This window comes from Malus domestica, chromosome 03 (assembly GCF_042453785.1).
Source record: "Malus domestica chromosome 03, GDT2T_hap1".
NCBI classification, from domain to species: domain Eukaryota; kingdom Viridiplantae; phylum Streptophyta; class Magnoliopsida; order Rosales; family Rosaceae; genus Malus; species Malus domestica.
In genome coordinates this window covers 12,965,879-12,979,378 of record NC_091663.1, presented here as the reverse complement: position 1 = coordinate 12,979,378, position 13,500 = coordinate 12,965,879, and the positions used below count along the sequence as shown (strand labels likewise).

General features: G+C 36.3%; 1 protein-coding gene, 1 long non-coding RNA gene and 1 other non-coding gene across 3 annotated transcripts; all 3 read right to left on the bottom strand.

The window, feature by feature from the left end:
- Positions 1 to 201: 201 nt before the first annotated feature.
- Positions 202 to 283, bottom strand: TRNAS-GCU (transfer RNA serine (anticodon GCU)). Its single transcript has one exon. It is a non-coding gene; the product is annotated as a tRNA-Ser (tRNA).
- A 3,334-nt stretch (positions 284 to 3,617) lies between these two features.
- Positions 3,618 to 8,359, bottom strand: LOC103407814 (BTB/POZ domain-containing protein At3g44820-like). The gene is made up of 3 exons (XM_008346687.4): positions 7,543 to 8,359; positions 6,401 to 6,470; positions 3,618 to 5,886 (listed from the first exon to the last, which is right to left on the bottom strand). The coding sequence occupies exons 1-3, from the start codon at positions 7,590 to 7,592 to the stop codon at positions 4,108 to 4,110; spliced, it is 1,899 nt and encodes a 632-aa protein (XP_008344909.3). The 5' UTR covers positions 7,593 to 8,359; the 3' UTR covers positions 3,618 to 4,107.
- A 1,719-nt stretch (positions 8,360 to 10,078) lies between these two features.
- Positions 10,079 to 12,380, bottom strand: LOC139194192 (uncharacterized). The gene is made up of 2 exons (XR_011578960.1): positions 12,239 to 12,380; positions 10,079 to 10,998 (listed from the first exon to the last, which is right to left on the bottom strand). It is a non-coding gene; the product is annotated as an uncharacterized lncRNA (long non-coding RNA).
- Positions 12,381 to 13,500: the final 1,120 nt, after the last annotated feature.

Genomic DNA, 13,500 nt, shown 5'->3' with positions numbered 1-13,500 from the left:
TCACCTGCGGATGAGAACGTGAAAACGTAATAGGTGGCAGAAATTGATTGGCTGTAAAACAGTTTGGGAAATATAAGAAAATAGAGGATAAAACTCAGGCGGGCAATCTATCCCAGGGGTTTATTACGTGGAAAATAACCACGTGGCAGAAAGTGATTGGCTGTAATACAGTTTAAAATATCAAAAAATGAAAAAAATTCTCGACGCCTGAGAGATTCGAACTCTCGCGGGGAAACCCCATGTACTTAGCAGGCACACGCCTTAACCACTCGGCCAAAGCGTCGGCTGATGTTATGCTTGCTTCGGCTTTTTATTTACTCTAGTAAAATAAAGTTAGATAGACCATTGCCAACGCACTCAAGATTGAATCTGTCTTTGTTTAGTTTAAAAGGAAAACTAATGAAAAGGGCTTGAAAACTTTGAGTTTTAATGATAAGGACAAAATAAAGGGTAAAGTGAATAGTAACATGATTGACTTTTTAGTGTAAAAATGTGGTTTTTCGTTAAAGTGAACAGTACCGGGTGCTTTTCGTTAAAGTTCCCTAGTTTAAATGAATTTAGTGTAATTATTGTATTGTGAGATTTTCTATAGTGCGCCAGAGAATTTCAAGTGTTTTACTGTTATATTTTTGTTTAAAAATACAAAAACGAAAATCTAAACGTTAAAAAGCTAGAAATATTCTATAGTCCATAGGACTATAGATTTTTGTCGTATTATTTGTTAGGGAAATACCCCAAAATGGGACAATTCTTTAATCTTAGGACAGAAGTAGGACAAACCGGCCATGCACAAAATTGAAATTATTAACCACATATAAATACAAAAAATCATCAGCTCATTTCATCACTGTTCTCATTTGGAAGAGGGGGATGTCAAGAGAGCTCTGTGAGCCCTAATTTATGGGTTGAGCTTAGATCTCTGAGCTCCAATTTTGAAGAGAGGAAAGTTCAAAGAGAAGCGAGAAGAATGAGCTGGGTTTTGGGTTGACCTCATACCTCTGATTTCAAACAAATGGATGCAAGAGAGGTGAGAAGATTGAGTTGGATTTTGTACTATATTTTTTGTTTTGGCCGGAAAGTTTCATTTTTTCCGACAACTAAAGCTTCGGTAGACATAGTAAGGTAGAGTATTTAGTTCCAAGTGCCTTCATCAATGATTTATGGAATAAATGAGTTGTTTGTAAGATGAATTAATACTTAGAAGTTAAATTACAGTTTGTGTTTCATGATGGGGGATATAGGTTGTGGAATAAATTTCAAGTTTTGATGTGCAACAAAACAGGGATGGAACAATTTTTGGTTCATGTGCTCAATCGCAGAAATTTGTGAAATTTTTTCCGTAATGTGCATGTGATGTGCATATGGTCTACGAGAATGTTCACTAGTTATGATGCATGTATGTTGTGCTATGAAATTTAGCGAGTATGACCATAACCTAGTTGGCCTCAATGAAAAACAAAATTAAGAAAAAGATTAGAAAGATTAGAAGACGTTAAGAGTCATGCGTGTCCATGAAATAAAGATAACGAGTATCATGTTTTCCACGTGCACGGTTAGATGGTGGTTGATATACGTAACAAGATTTTTCAAATTGTCACTGTAACCTTATATGCGTAACAAATATGTTTTAATTGTATCCACTATATCAATATGTTGCCGTTAAAGTTTCTCCAATTTTGTGCATATCATGTGCATGTGGTGTGCATATAGTGTATATGGTGCGTATTTACATCTTGGATACTTTTTGCATTAACTTTGTTTATTACTTTTTCCTTTGATTCAAAAGCAGGCCCTCCAAATATGAAAAAAGCGAACGAGTTCGTGAAACAACTTCCTTTGATTCATTTGGGTTTTTTGTGCCCATTCAAACTGCAATTTTCAAATCCTTGAAATATTTGAACACAATCAAATTTGATACCAAATTCAAATGAATGAATCTTCAATTTTCATATAAAGTTTAAGGTCATTTATTTGATTGCGTCATTTTTTTCTTCTTCAGATTTTGAGGAGAAAGTTGTGAGCTATGAGTTTTGGGGTTGAGCTCAGATCTGTGAGCATTACATGTGCATGTCGTGTACATACAGTGTATGAGCGAGCTTAATACGAAGAGAGCAAATGAGTACGCGAAACAATTTTGTGCATATCCTTCTCTCTTCCTTCTTTCCACTCTGATTTCTCTCTCTTTCACTCAAATTTATCTTTTCTCCAAAAGGCAACTGACCTTCAATACATTTTTTCATTTCATTGTAGTAAAAGCCAAATCCTATTTTAGTGCTTGTAAATTTGGATCGAGAGAGGCAGCAGAGGAAGGGAGAAGACATAAGAAATGAAAATCCACATATAAGTAAGAGAAATGATAAAAATAAAATAAAAAATAAAAAATGAAGGATTTGAGTCTTCTCCAAGAAACACCAAACCAATCACTTCAACTAAAAAAATTCATCAATCAAAAAGCAAAATTAAGCAAATCCAGTTCACAAAACTTACAAATGAAAAAGTAAAAATCGAAGAAGAGGGGTGGGTTAGAGAGAGAGAGAGAGAGAGAGAGCTTGGATGAAGAATATGAGTGGGTTAGAGAGAGAGATCTTGGATGCAGAAGATGGGTGGGTTAGAGTCCTTCAAACTGAAATTGGGTGAGAGAGATTTTTTTTTTCTCTCTCTCTCCTCTTTGTTTCTCTCTCTACAAAATGAAAAATTAGGGTTGGAACTTCTAGATAACCCATTTATATGGGAGGACAATTTGGTCATTTCAAGATGTATGAAAAATTCTATTTCTGTTGGATTGTTATGCAAGCATGTGCATATTCAAAATGTCCTATTTCTATCACAAGATTAAAAAATTATCCTATTTCTAAACATTTCCCTGAAAAAATGACAACCGGATTACATTTCTTGCCAAATTTCACTTTGTTGCTCGAATCACAAATTTAAAGAAACACTTCAAACTCAACAATTAAAAAAAAAAAAAAAAACTCCAACTGAAATGATAATGGGAGAATGATTGAACAACTATATCCATTAGAGCATGAAAAATTAACAGATGACGAGCTATACTTATAATAACAGGAAATGCGATGGAGGAAGCCAAGTTGAAGAGGCGCAAGGGGCAGAGACGCGAGCAGCAGGTAGGAAGGGTCAAGAGGAAAGAGAACGCAAAAGCAAAAGTCAGTTCTAATAGTATTTTAAATTTAACTTCTGCTATTTTTTTTTATCTCCATTCAGGCTACATTTATCTAGCAACTGTTCATTTGCCAATTTGGAAACAAATTTTTGTCATTTTTACGCTAAAGTAGCTATAAACAGGCTGGGCCGGCCGGCCAGCCTAGCAAAAACGAAACATTGATAAATGCTGCCCGTGCAAACTTTGTTGTCTATGCAGAACGATGAAACTTTTGGCTCTCTGCCTAGAATTTGAATGAATTAGCTCCACAATATTTAAACAGAAGGATGTAACCGGTTATTTCTCCTTTTCTATCTCTCACATCACGTAACATAGTAGAATCCCCCACTTAAAAGAGACTCGTATATTCCCTATGCTTTCCTCGATTACAATCCTTCATTTACAGATACTCTCCACTGTTTAATGAACAGAAATTCAAAATCAAGACACCTCAAAGGAAGGCAAACAAATTCAAATTCATATATTACCAATATTTTCCACTATTTCACAACCTATAAGTTACAATTCGGGTCATAAACATGTACATGTATAAACCCATAAACATGCTAACTGAAAAAAAAAAAAAATCCGTGTAAAACAAGGTGTATTTACGTGTAACAAACCTCCGTATCAAGATGCAGAGCACAGATTTCTGATTTCGAATCTCGGATGGGACTAGCATCCTGTAACAGGTAAGGTAAGAGTAACTTCTTAAAATATAATGGTTCCTCCTGATATTGGCCAAGTTCCAACCGTTGCCCTATAACTTGGAAACTATTCTGGTTGGTTAACAGAAATATGAAGAAAATAAACTTTCTCAAAAACATGGAATTGTTTCGAGGCTGTTGAGTACGCATGAACTATCCATTCCTTGCTCGGGTACTTTCTGTTAACCAACCAGAGCCTCTACGTACTGAGGCAGACTTCAATTGCTTATAGACTGGCTCTCAAAACAACGAGGAACTTTTTTTGTGTCTAATATGCAAGGTCGAAGGGCGTCCCTGCTCAACTGATGATCTTGGGGAGGGCCGCGTACTTTGAATAGTATCTGGTTTAGCATCAGATGGTTGTGAAAGAAGACTGCACCCAATTCTCCTGCCAACCACACGAGGAGAACTGAGGGAGCTGTGTGATTTGCTCACCTTTTTCATCTCTTGCTTTATTTGACTGAACTCTTCTTCGAGTTCACCGACTCTAGATCTCATCTTTTCCATATCCACCTTTAGAACCCGGTTCTCACGCACCATAGTCACCCACCCATCCCTCTGTATAATCTGGCCAGTCATGTCACCTTGGACAGTCGTAGGACCTGCAGGGCCACTATGAGTTTCCAAGCCATGAAGACAACCAGCTAGAGCCGTTCTCAAATGCATCTGCTCAAAGAACAGTACTTGAAGAACAACTCTGAGTGGCAACCTTTCATTTTGGGATGCATGGGAACAGGCATCAATAGATAGCTTCTGGAAGTCGACAATGCTGCAGAGATCTTCCTTCTCTTTATCTGTGAGCCAAGGGTGTGCCTTGAAGTATATATCCAGCGACCTATACAGCCCATCATATAGAGTTCTTGAAGATTCCGGGAGGGCCTCTGCAAGAGAGCGTATCTTTCCTGGTTTTAAAGTCACATCTGAAGCAACCTCCGCAATATAGCTATCTACCAACTTCGCAACTTTCTGTAAAGGTCTTGACCAAGGTGACGTTTCCATGTTGACAGATGACAGAGAAAGTGGAACCTTTGATTCTGACGACATAAAATGATGGATTATCCGTTCAACACAGTCAGTATCGTACAATGCGTCAGCATCTGAATAAGTAGGAATTAGAAGACCATCTAGGGTTGCCAATTCCAGCTGCATCCCTATTCTCCTCTCCAAAGCATCCTTGCAGGTTTGACTGACACCCAATATTAATGCAACACGAAGAAGACCAAGTAGAAAACGGCAAAACGATTTCCCCTTCTTTCGGGGAAGAAGTTTTTCAATGCTTTCTAAAACTACCTTTTGATCAAGGGCAATGGGTGTCAAACTGAAACTTGTAACTGTTCTGGGTATACCATGTTGTCCACCCTGCCATCGTCCTAGGCCAGGTAGGTACTTTCTGGCATAGTGCATTACAGCACCCACTAGGTTTTCAGGTCTAATGCCCCTTGTTTCCATTGCCTTCATAAGCCTCTCAAACAAACTCACACTGAGGTATGAGATGTCTTCAAACCACCAGTCAGACTCAGAGCTTCGAATTCTCGCTCCGGTGTTAATTCCGTTCCACAGGATGCTTCCACCAGGACTCTGTAAGCTACCATACATCATCATGGGCCATCCAAACAAACTAGGATCTGTACAAACCATCACTGATATAGCATTTACACACTTGTTTACTATGTGAAGCTTTTCTGCCCAGTGGATAACAGGCTCGCAACTTTGAAGAGCCAAGATAGAGTCTTTCCAGTTGTGAAGTACATTGTTATGGAAGAAACTCTCCGACTTTGAGAGCAAGTTTCCTTCTCCATACTCATCTGTCATTTCAAGGTAGTCCGCTGCACAGTACACCATCACTACATTTCTTGGAGTCAATTCCACTCGCATACCATAGCAGAATTTAGCTGCAATCAGGAACATGTCAGGGCCACCAGGAAGTTCCTCCAGAACTGCAGTGAAAATGCTCCTGCTTGTGCTTTCGAACTCTTCATACATATGTGATATCTTCCCACATTTTGATATGAGAGGAAACTGGAGAGTAAAGAATTGTCATAAGTAATAATTCCAAGAATTCACCATAACAACTGTGATATGATTACAGAAATATCCTTAACAAAAGTGACAACAATGAGAGCAATGCCAGAACAGACACAAATATAGAAAAAATCCAGAATATAAATCTACGAAACATGATAACTACTATTAGTGAAATGAAGCAATAATGCTCAAAGCTTTGATTTCAGAATACAGACATCCTTACATATTCCACACTCCACATTAACGCGGCTTTCATTAGAAAAATACCTTCTTTCGTTATAGAAACATATATTGAAAGTTTGTGAGTTATGATGCACCACCAACTACCAGGGAAACTGAAATGCTTTTTACAATCTTAAAAAGCCAGTCAACAATTAATTTCTGAGTTTTGGGAATAACCTAAACCTTGTTATTAGTATTTACCCAAAAAAGAAACCTTGGTACTGGTTTATATCCACTTTTAATCACAAAATTCCATAATCCACCATAGCAAATGATAGGCGCATACCTTGTGAAGGTGGAAGTTCACGCCATCCACCACGACAGTTATATCACTCAGCAATCGCGCTTTGCAAAACCTGACAGAGAAAAGAAGAAAACACCACATCAATTACAAAGCCTCTCCAATTCCATACATTAAGTCAATGAAACAATCAATTTCCATTGTACCAAAAAAGGGTTTGTAAGAACATCTCCAATGGAAGATGCAAAATACCTTGAAATTGCGTTTTACATATTTAATTGGCCAGAAAACACTCCAATGGCGGGATGTAAAATATCCATCTTTGCCAGAAGATATAGATAAAAATGTAAAATTACATCTTGTATTACATCTGTTAGATGTGGGCCCCACCAATTAAAGGGAGAACAATAAATGTAATCCCAAATTTACATCTCTCCCAGTGGAGTAGAACTAACATTTACACTTCCCCGGAAATGTAAAATGGGATGTAAATGAGGCTTTTACATCTCAAATTTGCATCTCTCCATCAGAGATGCTCTAAGAGATTAAGTTATAAAACTCTATCTGAAGTTCTGAACTGAATCATGGAATTGAAAGCTGTAATTTAAATATAACAAATTCTGGCCCTCTGTCCTTAAAGGCCATAAATTCGATATCGCATTAAATTTAAGTCCCAAAGGACAATAATTGGGAGGATTAAACTTAGAAAACTTAGAAAAGGGGTCATATTACTGTTCATGAAAGTGTACATACACCAATGAAATAATCAATTTGAGCTCTTACAAATAGGGTCTATTTACTATTGAATTATAAAATTCTATCTGAATTCAATTATGCAATTGAAGGCTATGGTTGAATATAATCAGAGTCTGATTAAGTCCCAAATTACTGTGAAGATTGAAATCTTGAAGAAAAGGGGTTGTATAGTATTACTGTGTTCATCAATTGTATAAACCAATGAAATAAACAATTTGCAATTTAACAAAAAGGGTATTATTTGAAACTGATTAATAGAATTTTATCTGAATTCAAACTGAAATATAATAAGAATTTGGCCTTAAAGGGTCATGAATTCAATCCCAAGAACAATAATTTAGAAAGTTGAAGAACTGAAGAAAAGGTGTTGTACTTCTGTTCATGAAACTGGTGTGGGGTGGGGGGGGGGGGGGGGGAGAGAGAGAGATTACCAATCATTGCCTTCGCTGCAAAACTCAGAAACCTTCCCAGGTGGAGCCATGGCTGAGGTGGGAAGAGAGAACCTTCCACCCTCTCTCTGTCTAGGAAAAGGAAAACAAGAGCTTCATGAAATCGGGTGGAGAGAAGAACACAGACACAGACACAAACTAGTTGTTTAATCAAAAGTGACAAAGAAGGGGATAAAGATGGCACCAATCAACGTAAGTAGGAATCCAAGTCCAACTTATTAGTCAAAACAAATGCCGTGTTGCCCTTTATCTCTCTCTCTCTCTCTCATCAATTCACAAAACCCCAAAACCCCACACCCACCACCACCACACCACCAAACACCATAAGATGGGATGAGACCATAAATAAACAAAAAAAAAAAAAACCAACACAAATTCAAATTTAATCAAACACCCAGAAAAGAGTGCACAGATCACGACGCCCCCAATACGTGCGCAAGGCAAAGGATATATAAAACTGGGACACCCAGAAGAGGCCGGCATGTGTGGGAACAATTCCATGGGGTAGAAGCAAGCAAAAGCATCAGTCAGTGATTGCAGAGGGGGCCTTCTTTTTACTCTTTAGCCGGTCGAGTAAATAATTGGGTATTTTTTTATTGTTGGAGACGGGATAATTATGTGTTTGTTAACTCTCTCTCCCCGAGGCTTTTTGTCAAACACCTTCCCTGCAATCATTCTCCGAGACGCGTGGTGTCTGACCGTGGTGGTAGCTTTTGGATGCGATCGATTTTCATTAGGGTTATTTAGTAAACTTGGGTTTTTCAGGGAGACTGAAAATTTGAAAGAAAGGCGAAAGAACAGTGAAATAAAGAGGGATGGGATTAGCAATCATTTACTTTTTGGGGTCTCATTAAGACCGGCTGGCGAGACATTTAGTTGGCGTGAGTCTCTCGTAATCTCATTAAAACTAGTTCATATATACATAACGAAAACGAAAGTGCCTAATCCTTAGTCTAGTCAGTTCAATCTGGTTCAGTCCTACTTAGTAAAGCCTAGTGATATTTTTTGTACCATCCAATGTTACATAATATTGAAAAAAAAAGTCCCCATATATTATTTACACATTAATTTTCGAGTATTACTATTTTTACCATAATTTTATACCATATTTCTTTACCTTCTTAAGTGGTAGATGAGTTGGACAAGCCATATCATTTAATTTCAATTTCAATTTTCTTATTAGTTAAAACACTTAAATAAGGAAACTTGCGGGCTTCAAGATCTCCTTATGGCGTTAATAACTTAATTGGGTATGAACTCTAATCCGATAGACAAATTTGATTTTGACTCCTAATTCTCATGAAAGCTAATAGGCTTTATTTAGTGAAATAATCAGATGAAATCCTTCTTTTAAACCACCAAAAGAAAATTTTGAAAAGAAAAAAAAATCACGAGATGAACAACCATGGAGTACCAATGAGGATTGGAGACAGAAATACTTGAAGGGGAATGAGGATTGGGGCTACGAGGCATGAGTTTGGAGATAGAAGTCAATGGTGATTGTGGTATACGAGTGAATTCTATAAAGTTTGATCATAATAATGGAAATCAATAAAAAAAACTGGCATGAAAAAGAAAGGGAAAGGAAGAAGAAGCATAATTGAAGGGGGAATGAAGGAGGAGACTCTTTGTATACCGTAATCACCATTTAATTAACCATATTTTTATTAATTATTGATTAAAATTTTAAAATTAAATGCTAATTAATTTAGATAATATGGTTGTCCACATCAGATGCCACATAAGAGCATCTCCAAAGGAGATGTCAAATATAGTATCTCAAAATTTTATTTGATAGCTAATGTAGCAAATTGAATACAAATGCTAAATTTTCTTCTTTTCTAATGGATGTGTCAAATATTTATTTTATTGAGCCTAGAGTTACATTAACTATTAAAAAATAATCTAAATTAGTTTTAATTTTTATTCTATTGGTTGTTAATAGGACCGGACCTGTGCATTAAAAATTAAATTAAACATATTTGACTCACTATTTGTTTGCTGTAAAAAAAGGTAGCTATAAAACATGGAGAACACTTAGACCATCTCCTAAGGAGATGTCAAATTTTAAATCTAAAATTTAAATATGTAGGCTTATGTGGCACTTTGACATCTTTTAAAGTTTTGCTCTCCAATCAATATGCCAAATTTTAAACATAAAATAAAAATTCATATGTATTTTATTTGCATTGGGAATGAAAAGAAACAAAAGGATAATGCTTTAAAAAAAAAAAAAACTAATAAAAAGCATTTAATAATTAATTAAAAAATCTGAAGGTGCTGTCAAATTTGGCAACAAGGAAAAGAGATGTCATTCTATGTCATGCCACATCAGATTTGACTTCTCAATTGGAAAACATTAATGCTGTCTTTTGTTACCATTATTGTTGATTTGGACATTTTGATATCTCCATTGGAGATGCTCTTAAATGTCTTTTAATCCTATTTGGCATATTTGACATCTCATTTGGATATGGTGTAAAGTGATATACAATTGTGATACAAAAAGACATCATAATTCGTTTATAATTAACAATGGGTTGTCAAAATGTGCAATCAGTGCAGATTTGGTAACAACAGCTAGAAAACTCTGGCTGTACTTTCAATCATTCTAAATCATTTACATGACAGAGTACTTGCTTCGATCTATCCTACATAACATCGTCCAGATTGACCAAGTGGGTCATCGAATTAGGATAATACGAAATCATCTATCGGTGCAAGATTTCAATTAAAGCCCAAGCACTTGCCGACTCAGTCACCGAGTTTACTCCAGTTGGACAAGATGTCTCATCCTTCGCAGATCCACAAAAAAAAAACACTCGAGAATCCTCGTTGCTAGAAAATCCATGTGGATGGATCATCAAATGTGAACAAAGCAGTGTCAAACTGAAACTTGTAACTTCAAACCACCAGTCAGACTCAGAGCTTCGAATTCTCGCTCCGGTGTAATTCCGTTCCATATGATGCTTCCACCAGGACTCTGTAAGCTACCAGACATCATCATGGGCCATCCAAACAAACTAGGATCTGCACAAACCGTCACCAATATAGCATTTACACACTTGTTTACCATGTGAAGCTTTTCTGCCCAGTGGATAACAGGCTCGCAACTTTGAAGAGCCAAGATTGAGTCTATCCAGTTGTGAAGTACATTCTTATGGAAGAAACTCTCCGACTTTGAGAGCAAGTTTCCTTCTCCATACTCATCTGTCATTTCAAGGTAGTCCGCTGCACAGTACACCATTACTACATTTCTTGGAGTCAATTCCACTACCATAGCAGAACTTAGCTGCAATAAGGAACATGTCAGGGCCACCGGGAAGTTCCTCCAGAACTGCAGTGAAAATGCTCCCGCGTGTGCTTATCATACATATGCGATATCTTCCCACATTTTGATATGAGAGAGTTGAATATCAGAGTGCGCAACGAACAAGACTAACAAAATAGAAAGAATATTATTAAAAGAACAAGAATGCCAAAAAGACTACAAAACCCTAAGAGACTACATTGTGATTAGCTTGATTCTCAAACTAAATTACAAGCTCTATTTATAGAGCAATAAACCTAAGAAACCCTAATGCGTAAATGCCAAAAATACCCTACTACAAAATCAAATCAAATCTCTAATTAATTTCCTAAATGAACCTAATAAATTCCAACACCCCCGTCAAACTCATGGCAGTACACGTCATGAGGTTGCCAACAAGCAAATTTAGATGCAAGCTCCGGTACGCGGACACGACAAGACAAGCTCCGTTAGGTGGACACGACAAGACAAGCGGACAATCAAGCGAACAAACGAACAATCCAAGCGAGCAGGCAAGCAAACAAGCCATTCTAGCAATTAACAAATTCTTATCACTCGAGTGGTCACAATTCCAAGCAGGCCAACCAACAATTCCTGCAGGCCTAAAACAAACATCTAAAAATAATTTCTTTTTTCTTTTTTTTTTCTTTTCTCCTTCTTCCTCTTTTTTCTTCTCGTGGTTTTTTTTTTCTTCTTTTCTTCTTCGTCCCCTTTTTTTCATTTGCTGGGTTCTCCTTTGCAAGCAAAACCTTTTCTTTCTTTTTCTTTTTCTCTTTCATTTTTCTTTTCCTTACAAACAATCAATACCAACTAACAAATCTAAAACGAACGACGACAGAGGCAAACAAATTGATACCAACGAGAACGGATTGAACCCTAAGGATCGAACCCGTTCTGATACTAAGTTGAATATTAAAGTGTGCAACGAACAAGACTAACAAAATAGAAAGAATATTATTAAAAGAACGAGAATGCCGAAACGGCTACAAAACCCTAAGAGACTACATTGTGACTAGTTTGATTCTCAAACTAAATTACAAGCTCTATTTATAGAGCAATAAACCTAAGAAACCATAATGCGTAAATGCCAAAAAATACCCTACTACAAAATCAAATCAAATCTCTAATTAATTTCTTAAATAAACCTAATAAATTCAAACAGAAAGGAAGCTGGAGAGTTAAGAATTGTCATAAGTAATAATTCCAAGAATTCACCATAACTGTGATTTGATTACAGAAATATCCTTAACAAAAGTGACAACAATGAGAGCAACGCCAGAACAGACACAACTATAGAAAAAAATCCAGAATATAAATCTACGAAACATGATAACTACTATTAGTGACATGAAGCAATAATGCTCTAACCTTTGATTTCCAGAATACAGACATCCTTACATATTCCACAGTCCACATTAACGCGCCTTTCATTAGACAAATACCTTCTTTCGTTATAGAAACATATATTGAAAGTTTGTGAGTTATATTGCACCACCAACAACCAGGGTAACTGAAATGCTTTTGACAATCTTAAAAAGCCAGTCAACAATTTATTTCTGGGGTTTGGGAATAACCTAAATCTTGTTATTAGTATTTACCCAAAAAAGAAACCTTGGTACTGGTTTATATCCACTCTTAATCACAAAATTCCATAATCCACGCTTTCCAAAAAAAAAAAAAAAAAAATCCATAATCCACCATAGAAAATGATAGGTGCATACCTTGTGAAGGTGGAAGTTCACGCCGTCCACCACGATAGTTATATCACTCGGCAATCGCGCTTTGCAAAACCTGACAGAGAAAAGAAGAAAACACCACATCAATTACATAGCTTCTCCAATTCCATACATTAAGTCAATGAAACAATCAATTTCCATTGTACCAAAAAAGGGTTTGTAAGAACATAAGATGCAAAATACCTTGAAATTGCGTTTCACATTTTTAATTGGCCAGAAAACACTCCTATGACAATATGTAAAATATCCATCTTCGCCAAAAGATATAGATAAAAATGTAAATTTACATATTCTATTACATCTTTTAGATGTGGGCCCCATCAATCAAAGAGAACAATAAATGTAATCCTAAATTTACATCTCTCCCAGTGGAGTAGAACTAACATTCACACGTCCCCAGAAATGCATGTCCTCGGAAATGTAAAATGAGATGTAAATAAGGCTTTTACATCTGAAATTTGCATGTCTCCATTGGAGATGCTGTAAGAGACTGAGTTATAAAACTCTATCTGAAGTTCTGAACTGAATCATAGAATTGAATTTAAATATCACAAACTCTGGCCCTCTGTCCTTAAAGACTATAAATTCGATATCAAATTAAATTTAAATCCCTAAAGAACAATAATTTGGAGGATTAAACTTAGAAAACTTAGAAAAGGGGTTCATGAAAGTGTACATACACCAATGCAATAATCAATTTGAGCTCTAACTAAGAGGGTCTACTTCCTATTGAATTATAAAATTCTATCTGAATTCAAATATGCAATTGAAGGGCTGTGGTTGAATATAATCAGAGTCTGATTAAGTCCCAAATAAATGTGAGAATTGAAGTCTTGAAGATAAGGGGTTGTATTAATGTTCATCAATTGCACAAACCAATGAAATAAACAATTT

Bases quoted from the DNA above. Each gene is read 5' to 3' on its own strand.
- LOC103407814 (XM_008346687.4), bottom strand. From the start codon at position 7,592: ATGGCTCCACCTGGGAAGGTTTCTGAGTTTTGCAGCGAAGGCAATGAT. The intron at 6,471-7,542 runs GTAATCTCTCTC...TTTCTCTGTCAG, and splicing joins TGCAGCGAAGGCAATGATTG to GTTTTGCAAAGCGCGATTGC. The intron at 5,887-6,400 runs GTATGCGCCTAT...TTTACTCTCCAG, and splicing joins TGAACTTCCACCTTCACAAG to TTTCCTCTCATATCAAAATG.